This window comes from Semicossyphus pulcher, unplaced genomic scaffold (assembly GCF_022749685.1).
Source record: "Semicossyphus pulcher isolate SPU_LCO1_2020_fin unplaced genomic scaffold, fSemPul1.0.p SCAF_5, whole genome shotgun sequence".
Lineage (NCBI taxonomy): Eukaryota > Metazoa > Chordata > Actinopteri > Labriformes > Labridae > Semicossyphus > Semicossyphus pulcher.
Genome location: NW_027211726.1, coordinates 19,119,490 through 19,133,009, shown reverse-complemented (window position 1 = coordinate 19,133,009; position 13,520 = coordinate 19,119,490). Strand labels below are relative to the sequence as shown.

The 13,520-nt window shown below is 42.1% G+C and overlaps 1 protein-coding gene across 1 annotated transcript; it reads left to right on the top strand.

The window, feature by feature from the left end:
- The first annotated feature begins 278 nt into the window (after nt 1-278).
- gpnmb (glycoprotein (transmembrane) nmb) lies at nt 279-7,806 on the top strand. Its single transcript, XM_069682124.1, has 12 exons — nt 279-348; nt 1,379-1,534; nt 1,614-1,775; nt 3,239-3,412; nt 3,497-3,658; nt 3,784-4,107; nt 4,507-4,566; nt 4,754-4,963; nt 5,682-5,787; nt 7,082-7,302; nt 7,398-7,488; nt 7,653-7,806. Exons 1-12 carry the CDS (start codon nt 279-281, stop codon nt 7,804-7,806), a joined length of 1,890 nt encoding a protein of 629 aa, XP_069538225.1.
- Nucleotides 7,807-13,520: the final 5,714 nt, after the last annotated feature.

Sequence of the window (13,520 nt, the reverse complement as noted above, 5' to 3'; positions counted from 1 at the left end):
CAGCATACCCGCGCGCATCCCATCTCTCATGAGTTTCCTGCGTCCCGGACGCTAATGAGGGATGAGATGCGTCCTGTTAGGAAACATCACATGTTTGTGCGCACATCGGCCCAGTATTAAATTACTGAGCATCAGGTCGAGCAGAGAGAAGAGCTGTGAGAGCTGGACGAGCAGAGAGAGGGGACAAGCTCTGACGGTGGACACCAACTATTTCGGAAAGTGGAAGAGGCTATTATTTTGAAAATACATTTAACTATTTTCCCCGCCAAAGAGTGAAGATGGAAGCCCTGCGATTTGTTTTGCTCCTGGTTTGTGCCTGCTTTTTGTCTCAAGCTGATGGACTAAAAAGTAAGTGGTGCTGTTTTGAAGAGTTGTTCGGTTTGACAGAGGAGTCTGTTCAGAAACAGAAATATTAACTGCAAATTCCTCATTTGTTTAAATGTAAATTTCCTACTTTAATTTAAATTTTCATACAGAAGTGACAGAAAAGATTTAATCTCACTAGACTTAAGAACAGTCATGGCACAGTAGTTATTCATTTTAAAATAGATATTTTATTATCGATATTTGTCCCACAGTTTCTGTGGTAACCGTCCTGTCCATCAGCTCCTGCACTCAGAGTCCCATGAGTTCAATTAAGGCGCGTGCTCTGACTGACAGTCTGCGGCCACATAAAAATAATCCACCCAAAAAGTGCTTTTAAATTCATTTTCTTTCTTACGGAAAACAGGTTTAATTTAGAATTGGTCCAGCTGGGCACCCATAGCACTCAAAAGGAGAAAAATGAAGCCTGTAACAATTCGAAAAACATATTTGTTGTAGGCTAGATGTTATCAATATTAATTATTTATGTATTATTTTAGTGAAATGCCTTTGTCATGTAATGGGCTGCATAGCTGCTTAGAAGTTATGTTTCTATATATTCTTTTTTTTCTCTAATCAAATCACACAGATTGAATTTGTGTTTTCCACTGCCATCTTTTTTTACCTTTAACTCTATCAGTCTAAATTAAGCCCACAAATTAAATTAATTAACCAAACCCAAAGACATTTGGTAAAAGATCAGAACAATTCCTTCAAGTAACTAATTCATGTGTAAGCCTCAGAAAAGATGCTGTTATCACATTCCTATAATAAAAAGAGAAATTGAGCTGATGTTGAAATCATCATCATGTTTGCAAAAAAGTATCTTAAATTATTATAATGAAAACATTGAGATATTTGCAATAGGCTACCTTTTTCCAAAAGAAAAGAAAGGAAACATTCCAGTTAACTCATTGAACTAAAAGTTTTAATTGTGGGCCACTCAAAAGTCAGGCTCCATCAGTTCTCCACAGAGCAAGTTTGTATTAAGATGAGCTTTGTTCTCTCTCTCCAGCGTACCGTGACATGTTCCCCCACAAGCATGAAGGAGTCGGTAAGTTTCCATTTCCAATTCCACCCATCCCTGGCTGGGATCCTGACACCAACCCTTGGGACGATTACCTCTACCCCCCACTCAACCCAAAGCCGAAAGAGCTCATGCACCACAGAGGTGAGTAAAGCCATTGTTTCCCTCTGAGTTTGTCCTTTCTTTTTTGAGTTTTTCACCTGGAACATCTGCTTTTCTGCAGGTAAACCCAAAGTTCGTCTGACCAGCGACAGCCCGGCTCTAAACGGCTCTTGCATCTCCTTCACTGCGAAGCTGGAGTACCCTCCGTGCCAGAAGGAGGATGCCAACGGGGTCCTTGTATGGGATGAGCACTGCGAGGACGGTACGGAGCTGGAGGCCTCAGGTGCTGCCAAAAAGCCCGGCCAGGCCACGCCCCCGAAACACATTTACACTTTACACCACAAAACACCTCTGCAACACATCAGACCGCCATACTACAACATACATCAAACAAAAATACATTTAGAGAAATGTAGAAATAAAAAAATGTTGAGAGCTTAAGTTATTAATTTTATGGCCACTTGGGGGCAGTGCAACAAACTGTAAACACAACATCAACATATCACCTCACAGAACTAATCATTTTTTACACTTCATCCAACAGACAAACAACAAAGTTAGCAGTTGTCTGTTTGTTCAGCTGGTGAATGTAAGTCCCATATTCACTCGCTCTTAGCGCTGTTTTGGTCTCCACCAACAGTTTAGCAGATAATGCTTACCAATTCAGGGGCAGCATCCTGCAAAGGACATAGCCTATTCGAAGTTTGATTGCATCACAGCGGCACGTCGAAGGCTGCCCCATTTATAATCTCCTTCAGATGCGGCTAAAAAATGCCACGAAGGATCCATCGGGTGCATCCTTCGCGGCCCAACGTATCCTGGGAATCATTGCGCGCCAATTCAAACGAGATGACGGACAAACACACTTTTAAATGTAAAAGTTTTTGGTTTCAACTCAATCGAATAGGTAGTGATACAAATGTAAAAAAACAAAACAAAGGGGCCTTGAAACAAATCATCTTTATTCAGTATAATTGGTTAAATTACGTGACGTTAATTATAAAAGCTAGTTCGTCAGCTGGCTAACTGTTGCTAGGCAACAGGCTGGTGACGCAAACAGGAAATCCTCAATTCAGTTCGGCCTTAGCGGTCTACGCAGGCTACGAAGGATGATTAATTCGTAGCCTGCGTAGACCGCTAAAGATGCAGCCCCTGAATTAAGACACAGCTTTTGTGTGCAGTTTGATGCTAAACCGGTAGCATGCAGCAGGCTTATCAAAGATTTTTAGCTAAAACAATTGTATGCTGCTGCATGGAGCAAAGGTAGAGAGTCTTGACCAAATGAATACATCTGCAGCCCGCATTACCAAAACAGTTAGCTAAAAGATGCTAAATTATCCATTATGGAGCAGAGGGGAATTGAATGTTGGTAATTAATTATCTAGGGGAGTATTCACTTTTGTCGAACACTTTTAAACTACAAGTGGACGTTTGACCAATTGCTCATAAAAATATTAATTAGAGCAGCTTTAACTTTCCCACTAAAAAGCAAGCAGATCGCTATTTGATTCTGCATTTACATGTTGACTTTAAAAACAAGAAGTTAAGGAGGGCCATAATTATGACTTTAAAATGATTGGCATGTACAGCAGCCAACAGGGCTGAATTTCTAAAATGCAGATACTGTTGAATAGGTAACAATTAGCTCAACTTATGTGTTAAAGAACATGAAACATCTATTTAGATTTTCCAGGAACGTTAAGTATTTAAGTAATTTTGTGCTTTAATCTCTTCTCCTCTGAGCAGCAAACGGACAGGTGCGTTCAGGCAACGTGTACAACTGGACGTCCTGGATAGATGACTATGGCTTCGGAAAGTGTGTCGACTTGAAGAAATGCAATGTGTTCCCTGATGGGAAGCCCTTCCCTCTGCGCAACGACTGGAGTCGCAAGAGCTACGTCTACGTTTGGCACGCAATGGGTGAGGACATAAAGGTTTGCAGATTTCCCTCACGTACACGCAGAAACCAAAATAAGTCTCACCTTTTCTCTCCACCCGTCTCAGGCCAGTACTACGAGACATGTGACGGCTCCTCCTCGAGTGTGACCATCAACACCACCAACATCCCTCTCGGGGCAGAGGTCATGGAGGTCATGGTCTACAGGAAGCGTGAGCGCAGGAAGTACAGCCCCCTCACCACGGACAACACCGTCTTCTACGTCACAGGTGGAGACAAACTGACACGTTCAGCTTGTTCAGCTTTATCTGTCGCCGTGTTTTAGCCTGACTGACGGACACAAACAAAACCTTTAGAATGAATTATTAATGGCTCCCTACGCTCTCTCTCTTAGATAAGATCCCAGTGGCGGTCAACATCTCCCAGAAGGCTGCGGTCAACCAGTCCGATAATGTTTTCTTTCGTGGTGAGGACGTGATCTTCAAAGTCCAGCTCCATGACCCCAGCGGCTACCTGAAAACCGCCGCCTCCATCGACTACATCTGGGACTTCAGAGACGGCAACCAGGTGGTGACGCACCGCGACCTGACCGCACACACCTACGACAGGCTGGGAACCATGAGTGTGAAGCTGGTGGTGGAGGCGGCGTTTCCCATAGTGTGTCCTCCAACCGCTTCGACCCCGACTCATGGGAGCTCCCCGTCTCCAGCTCCCACAGGTGCTAGACAAATGGAACTCCATTTACACCTTTCATTAACATGCATGTACTTTATCATAATGTATCCCTACACAGAGCAGATTTTAGTCCAGGTTTAAACTGGGTCTTAGTCCCTCTGATGGATCGAGATGTAAAAATAATAGATCTTGCAAAGAAAGAAACTTGATGTCATCATTTGTCAGACCCTCCCTCCCAGGTAAATCCAAACGTTGTTTAATCTCCTCAAGTTTGCACTTCTTCACTTTAAAGAATTAGATGATCTCCAAGCTGACATAAACTGAAATAAATGAAGCTCCTGCAGTCTGACCTTGAAGACAAAGACACACGTGTACAGATCACTGAAGTGTTACCTGGAAAACTAAACGTGTTGTAACAGTGCTTCTGTGTCTCTTCCTCCAGAGGCTCCTACAGCTTCTCCAGGCACTCATGCTGCTACTGTCAAGATGGAGACCACACAGGGTGAGCTCCACCGTTAACAGCGTGTGTCAAAGAGAGACAGCGAATGAGACCGGCAGAGGAACACATGTATCTGAGCAGGAGCTCATTCATTATTAATGAAGAGTCAGAGCATGAATATAAAACTCCTATTTATCACCTGCACACATGTCCAGTGACTCCATATCTTGCCACTTCTTTCTTGTTTCAGCACCACCCACCACCAGCCAGGCGCCCTCCTCCTCCTCCTCCTCCTCGACCACTGCCATGCCGACAACGGAGCCTCTCCTCCCCACTGTTTCCAGCACTACCCCAGAGTACGACCCCACTGCTATGTCCTGGCTCCGCACCAGGCGCCTCAACAGCAACGAGTGCTTCCGCTACGTCCACGGGACCTTCATGGGCAACATCACCATTGTTGGTAGGCGGGAGGCTCCTTCCATAGATCCAATTCAATCTCCAGAGGATGAATCAATCCATCAACAACTTATCCTCATACCACAGTTCAAATGATATCTTAAGAAAGGTTTAGCATCATTTGACCCATCCATTCCTGAACGGTCACCTCAGGTTGCCTCTATCTGTCTAAGTCACCTGACCAGACTGGCTCATGATTACATGGGTTATGTTTAAATTAGAGTACATTACTTTCGTCTGTCAGTACTCAGTGAATGAGAACAGCCTGATCCTAATGATGGCCCTCCCTGACTCTCTGTCTCGTGCCATCACGAGGTAGAAATTTGAGGATACAACTTTTGTAATGAACTGACTAATGACGTTAAATCATCTTCAGCTGTGCTTCCTGTGTGTTTCTGTGTTTACTGTTAGAGGCACATTTGAGCATGTTAACAGACTAAATTAAAATGCTAACAATAATAAAAATTAGCATGTTAGCGTTTTCACTATGAGCTTATTTGGCACTAGGATGACGTATAACATATTGAGTGGTAAGGATCCATAATTGTTGTTATATAGACATACTGTATATCTACACCTACAAAAACATAGGTATAACTTTAGTCTGTCTTATTTTACATTTAAGATAATCCTTCATTTAAAGTAACTGTTGTCCACCTTTGAGCGTCATCATTTTGATGTTATGAGAGGATAACTCCAGATAATTAATCTGTTCTCTGCAGAGCCCAAACACTCAGTGGGCAGCCGGCCAAACAGTCGCATCGTGGACGTGTCGGCTTCCAGAGTGACCAACACGGACATCAGCTTCCTCGTCAAATGTCTCGGCAAGTGAGTGTATTATTATTTCATCAGTAATTTCATATGTAAGTTAAACACGTTTTTTTTTTTTTTGAAAGCAGTTGGGTGAAATACAAAATTGTATCTCCAGAAAGACAGATTTTCAGGTGTCATGAAGTATAGATACTGATAATAATAGGCAGGTCAAAAGCACGGTCACCTTTAGATTTGAGCCTCGACCATTAGGGCCCCATCCGAGGATCTAAGCATGTGAGATGGCTTGTTAGGGGTCAACATTTCTAAAATGTAATAAGTAGCTTTGAAAGTGATCAGTAAAATCGTAAAATACATTTTAAAACAGACGGGGAGCCAGTAGAGGGAAGCAAGAATAGGAGTGGTGTGATGTCGTCTTTTTAAACCAGTAAGAAGCCTAGCTGCTGCATTGTGGATCAGGTAGGGGGTACAGTAGTCCAGTCAAGAAAAGATCAGTGCATGAATAACTTTTTCCAGGTCGACATGGAGCAGAATTGTTGGATTTTGGATCTTAATTGAATAAAACAGGACTGGACGACTTTCTTGATTTGTTCTTTGATGGTCAGATCTGAATCAAAAGTTACTCCTACGTTTCTTGCAGTGGGTGTGATATTAAGAGTCATTGAGCTGTCGAAAACTTTGGGCCGTCCAACATTTACAGTCCTTGAGAGAGTTAAAAACAGCAGCTGGCTTTTTTGGTCAGCAGGTCTCAGCGGAAGGTATATCTGTGTGTCATCTGCACAGAAATGGAGGGGTAAATTGTGACGATGAATAATATTACCAAGTGGGAGCATATAGAGAGAGAATTAAAGGGGACCTAAAGTTGAGCCTTGTGGTACACCACAGGTAATATGAGAGGTGGAGGATGAGTGATTCGGTGACCGAGAAGGTTCTGTTTAAAAGACAGGAATAAAACTAAGTGCTATCTAGTTTTATTTTTAGCTATCACTGAGAGTGATGTCTTTCTAAAAATGTGGATTTAAGAACTTTAAAATAAACTGTGATTATATCAAAATGTCACTTAAATGACAAGTTAATAGGCAATTAGAGATTAATAAGATAATCCAGTTAAGAACTGTAATAATTTTATTTTCTTGTAGTTAGATTATTGCCTTGAGAACAAAATGTCTTTAATAGTTGGTGTCTTATTTGTAGAGAACCATTTGTGAAGAGCTGAAAGGTTTCTTATCATGTAATACGGACATTTGGTGACATGTAAAGGAAACGATCTCTCAATGAAGGAAATGATCAGATATAGAACTGGTTTGGTAAATTCCCTTTAAGCCCTCATCTTTCCATCCCTCATCCTCAGCATCCCCACCTCCGCCTGCACCATCGTCTCAGACTCCAGCTGCTCTCGGGTCAGCAACATCATGTGCGACGACGTCCCCCCATCGGCACAGTGTGAGGTTCATCTCAGGAGAACATTCCCGGAGCCGGGCACCTACTGCGTCAACATAACGCTGGAGGACTCCACCAGCCTGGCCCTGACCAGCACCACCATCACCATCAACAAGTCCCAGGATGCACCTGGTCGGTCACACAGAGACATGTTCATTAATAATTTACTCTTTAGTTGTGGTTTAGTCTTTATAAATCTGTCTGTCTGATCGTTTTTAACCGTGTAGTGTCCAAGAAGTCTGCTGCTGCAGGGGTGGTGCTCTCCTCCAGCGCCGTGCTGGTGGCTGTCTTTGCATTCATTGCCTACCTGGTCTGCAGGTGAGAAGCCATATAATGCAGTTTACATACTACAGCATAGAGACATGAACATATACCTACTAATACACAGCTGCTTTCAAACAATGACCTTTCTTCTCGCTCTGTCCTTACACAATGTGTTACTTTGTCCATCTCCCTCCTCATCTCTCCCTCTCTTCTTCCAGGCGTTACAAGGTGTACCGACCCATGCGTAGGTCACTGGTGGAGGACGCCTGCGTCCATGCTGGGGTCAAAGGTCGCATGGTGCATCTGAGGGAGAAGCTCTTCCCCTCCAGTGAGGAGAGCCATCATCTGCTGACTGAGAGACGCCCCCTGTAGGCCTTAAGGAGCTACACAGAGCCCATAATGGCAAAAATACTGAAAAAATCATGATTTACATGCAATTCTGAGCTGAAGTGAAATCTTTAAAATATCAAGAAATTAATTCATGTCTGGAGAGAATTGTTAATAAATAATATTCATTTCTTGTTTGTGTTAATTAAGTTGTTAAAAGAGTGTTGTCTACAGCAAAGGGCTATAGCTGTGTACATTAAATTGTTAAATTGTGCCAAACACTGCTTTATAATACTGACCTTATACTGTGATCGTAATAATCTTAAAATGTCTAATATAAAATGTATACTACCAGTGACACATGCATGATCTTTCTCAGTTTAGTTCATTAAAAAGGACAATTTCAGACTGTAAGGCTTTGATTCAGAAACTTGACACAAGGACTCTAATAAAGGTTGTGAACTAATGACAAGTCTTTTGAACACATTTGTCTCCATGCTGTTAGAATCTGAATTGACCGACACAATTACAAATTAAGCACAGCCAGCTCAAGGTTTTGTTAAAGTAGAATAAAAAACTGGTAGAAATCAACTTTCAACAGCTACAACCTTGATTTAAAATGTTGAAAGGATCTGTCAGCATCACATCCACCTTGGCTTTATAACTTTAACTGTGAGACTGGAATACACCCTACACTACAGCCAACACATGTCTGTTTATTCCTATTAGCACAACTCACCTAAACACTAGCTGGGTCTCACATACATCATTTCAGTGCTGGAAGGTAACAAATTAATTTTCATTCAAGTACACTTAATGTTACAAAAACTATTTTCAAATTGTGGATTTTTAAATTAACTAATTGAATGTAACTTTGTAATTTTAGGAGCAGGAAGTTTTGTCTCTTTTAAGCTCCTGTGAGGAATTTTCAGTTTCTGTTTACTTTGGCGCCCCCTGTGGACAAAGCCGTACATCTCATCTCTTTGCTTATTTTATCCTGTACATGTTCAAGTGGTGGTTTTTAACAGAAAATCTCATCCTGCTTTCACATGTATCACTCACTAAGTTTTTGCCCTGGAAAATGTAAACAAAGGCAGCGTGGAGTTAATCACTTCCTGTAACACCTACCCCCCCCCCCGCCAGTAGCTTTAGGCATTAAAATAACTATATAGAAATAATAAATCTTGTCGCTGATGGTCTGGTTTGCTTTTGTAGGTCATATAGAGTCATCAGAAATAATTTCAGTCTGTTTCATAACCAGTGAAAAACTCCTCACAGGAGCTTTAAGCATACTAAACAAAAACTAAACTGTCTCCTATGAATAAAGGCAAGACGCCAAAAAATAATCTTATAAAAAAAACTTTGCTGAATAATGCATTATCTCAAAGCCCAACAATAAGTCAACATGCCGAAGTTAGCACAGCCTCAATCTCGGATCCCATTGGCTATCTGGGGACACTGGTGAACGTGCAGGGCACTGAGCGATAAACTACTTCCTGTCAAGACTTCCTTTTCCGCGTGCTGCATTGTTACAGAAAGATAAACCGTTTTCTTGTGATTTACTTGTTATTAATAGGTCTTACCTATACTGAAATTTCAACATCATGTTGCAGATTTATAAGAAGTAAAAATTCAAGCTTTGTCAGGTCTTTCCTCAAGAGGAAAAGAAAACTATTGAAATGCTCGCTTGTTTAACGGGGGTTGGATCGAGCTGATGCATTCGAGGAAGTCGGGAAATCTGAACGCTGAATGGCTTTCGTGACACAGCATCAAGGGAATTCATCAAGTTAAATTTTAGATCTAGAACAGATTGTTAGCTGAACTTACATGCAGGTGTCCGTTTATAGAGATGAATAAGAAGCTAAATCGTCGTCAGATCACACTGATGGGAGTCGGGATGGCATTACGGCGGATGACTTTCCTCCTGCTTTTGCTCTCCACAGACTGTTTTTCTATACGCCGCAGCCTGCTGATACGCGATTGGTCAATATTACTTGGACTACAAGCCTAGTACAAACTGAAACCAGAACAATTGGCTTCCCAGAAATCCACAACCCTGCCTACAGATTTTACTATGTAGACTATTCTCCTATGTAGAATCTGTAAATAGAGATTAGCACAGCCTTAACATAGAAAGCAGGAACACGCCACATACAAGCTGCACCCAAACATTCAAGGAATTCAAGGGACTACTTTGCTGCACAAGTATGCTCTACATTTGACAGATATTGCTGTTAATATCAATATACTTAAAGTTTGGTTCTGAATGCAGGACTGGAGTTTTCCATGTGTTTTTACTACTTATCCTGAACACTCACCACTGCTAATATTAAGCAGGTCTTTAGTGTGTTCACACTGGAAACACACTGATCACTGCATTGTGGGTGAATAAAAAGACTGGAGGAGTGTCTGGTGAAAAATCATGATACCTAACAAGGCCGGAAACGGCTCAGATAACAAAATTTAGACAATTTTTGGTATCCGCTTCTGAAAGCTTAATGGGCAGTGCCATTTTTAAAGCTACATTTAGCTGCCTTCACATTTTACAGTGTGCATATATTGCTCCCATCGACAGCACAACACACCACCAATCCACAGAACGGATTCAATGTATCTTGTATGTATGTATGTAAAAAAAAATCATTTATTCTTCATGGTAGAGAAGAAATATTTAAGGCGTAGGATTCATTATCGCGCTATATTGGCTGTCTTAGTAACTGTGTCTACAAGCTGTAAGGATTTAAAGCTGCAGTCGTGTTCGGGTTGGCTCTACAGAAGTCACCTTTAGAACAGCGTTTGGTCTCAGACCATCTACAGCTAAGGACTTGACTGCCTGCAGAATGTGCAATATATACATCAGCGACTTTCTAACACAACAAAAGGCCCAACACAAGCCATTTTGATTATTTTTTTTATTCAGAGGCATTTGACAAGTGGAGCTGTGTGTGAAGGGGAGGTGATGGGGCACAAGCATGGTTGCAGAGAGGGGGAGGAGGGAATATCATGCTGAAGTTAGATCACTTTTCCAAATAAACTCAGAGACCCTGTCCCTCAAATCCATCTCATACCAAGAGGATGTTCCACGTTACACAGCCAAGAAATGCTAACAGAAGAAAACAGCTACCAAATCAGCGAGTGAGTGTAGCATCAGTGAAAGACAAAAAGGGAAAAAAGACAGGACTTGTATCTATTTTGAAGTCTTACAAATCAGAAACAAAAAAAAAAAAAAAAGAGGCAGGCCCTTTTTTTTAGAAAATAAAAAAATGTATTTTCTCATTTAACTATTGAATGCAAAATCAAACACGTGATTTGACCTTTTTTCACAAAAAACCCAAGCAAAAGTTCAAATACATGTAAGCCACACCACCAAAAATTAGAAAGCAGAAAGAAAGACCCATCGTTTGAGGATGTCAATTAAGCCAAAAAGAGTATATATAAACACTGGCAAAAGAAAATATTTTTGATCACATTTCAATTTTTCTCTCAATTCTAAATAGTACATGATTTTAGTTTCATTTTCATTCATAAGTGGGGAAGCATGGGGAGGCATAAAGGAGGGGCAAGGGGGCTAAATCCTAACAAATAGAAGAATGCCTCTACTTCAAATACATGTCTAAAGAGGTAGATCAAAACAAACTGCGGAGGAGGAGGGGAAAGGGGTGGAGGAGGGCGGTTTGGCAGGAAGGAGGCGGGGATCAGGAGGTGTCAGGGATAATTTTAAGTATCACTTGTGCCCCTCAGTTAAGCGCGGTGTTCGGATGGCGCGCCCATGTAGAAAGAAGTGTTCGGGGGGGACTGAGGTATCAGTGCGCGCTGGCGCTCAGTGGGGGCAGGGTGGGGTGCCTAGTGCCACAACAACCCCCCACCCCCTCAGCTGAGGTAGACGGCGTTCTACTGTGGAAGCATGGATACACTCGAGCACTTTTACCACAATCAACATATTTACATTCGGCATGAAGAGACAAAATGAAATAAATCGTATATTTAAGTTTTGGATTCCTTTCCTCTTTTCTTCCCCTCAGTGAGAGTTCATTCAGTATTCTGTGTCGCCTTTTCCGGCTCCTTTTCCCTGTCTGAACATTAAACTTGTGGATACAGAGAAAGTCTTTTGTTTAAATCATTTTTCCTATAGCGCAAACAAACAAAAACTTATGCGTCTATCAGTGTGACTCCCCCTACCCTCACCATGCAGTGAACGACGTTAGCATTGACGGCCTGGCTACGAGGGCCACTCGGAGCTGACAAAGCTTGCTCTTTGAAAATAAACCTAGTCGGTCTTGGACCTTGTTTGAAAGCGTCGTAAAGAAGGTGACAGATGGCCTGGGAACAGAACAGACAAAAACACAGACGCTCTGCAGGACCGCTACAGTCCACGCTGCACTGCCCTGACCACAGCCCTCCGAAAAGGAGGCGAAAAGGATTTATTTTTGACAAATTAAAGTACCATTACCAATAACAATGTCAGTCCCAAAACTAAATGGCATTGCTGCAATTATGTACGGTTGGCATTATTTGCATGTCTTAGTTGTTCTGTAGTTTTTATATTCAGAAGATGGTGGACCCTCAGGGGAAAAACTGAGGCGATTTTCTCTCGATACTCCTGTCAGCCGCCAGCTGAGGGGGCGCCAACTCGTGCTTTTCGGGGCTGCTATGTACAAATAGACTTTATGTACAGGGTCATCTCAAGTCACACATACACATGAACAATGCCGCCTAAAGCACCAGAGTTGAAGGCAAGGTCAGTTGGCAGCTGACCAAATTTTAAATTTTCTTAAAAAAATAAAAATGTTCAAAGACTATCAGCTTTATAAAGTATACAAAATACCACAAAAGCAAAATAAAAAAGAAAGGAACATTTTTTCATATATATATAATCATTTTCTTTTCTCTTCTGAGGTACTAGATCCTGAGGTAGTTAAGTAAAATGCATATTAAATTGGTTTTCCTGGGCAGCAGCAGTTCGGCACCGTTTCCCTAAGTGTCAGTCATGGCGCTGCCCTCACCTCTAAATATATATTCATCTATGTATATAGGTCTATCTATAAAATGCATCCAAATTTATAAAATGCCACTATCATTACAAGGGCAGGACGCCCAATATAATCCACCCTTTCAGGGGTCCTGTCCTGAAACAAGAATCTTTCCCCTAATCATGGCCCACCCAATCTGAGCCAACCCTCCCCCAAAATAAACCTCTCTGTTGGTCCGACCAGGACCTCGATAGCAATGCCTTTTCCTTTCCACAGAAAACTCATGAGAAAGCTTCATCAACCAATTAAACACTAAAAAAAAAAGTTTCAACTAAATCTGAAGTCAACCAAAACATCTTGTCAGGTTTGAAGTACCACACCGAGGAGGTGATAGGAGGGGGATCCTTATTTCTTCTTTGTGTTTCTAGTGTAAAAAGAGGACAAAAAATAAATTTAACACACCCGTGGGGGAGGGGGGAGGAGAGCGGTCGAGGGGTGTGTACGCGTGAGGGCGGGTGACGTTGTTGGTAGCCCTCAGAAGTACATTCTCACAGAGATGCAGAGAGGTGAGGCGGGGTGGAGGTTCAGAGGCGTAGGGTCTCTTATCAGTCACACTTGATGGTTCATCAAGTAAGACAAAAAGGGGTGGATGTTTGGTAGGGTTCTGATAACCTTTGACCCCTGAGATGAGCGTTACGACCCCCTGTCGTCTTCTTTCGCTCCCCCCCGGACTCTGCTGCATCTGTCCATCTGTCGATTCTTCTGGCAGATTCGGTCACCGTTCCTCCA

What these genes read in the sequence shown, in the direction of transcription:
- gpnmb (XM_069682124.1), top strand. Translation starts at nt 279, where the DNA reads ATGGAAGCCCTGCGATTTGTTTTGCTCCTGGTTTGTGCCTGCTTTTTG. An exon ending in TCAAGCTGATGGACTAAAAA is followed by an intron (nt 349 to 1,378) that starts GTAAGTGGTGCT and finishes CTCTCTCTCCAG; the next exon opens with CGTACCGTGACATGTTCCCC. An exon ending in TACGGAGCTGGAGGCCTCAG is followed by an intron (nt 1,776 to 3,238) that starts GTGCTGCCAAAA and finishes TCCTCTGAGCAG; the next exon opens with CAAACGGACAGGTGCGTTCA.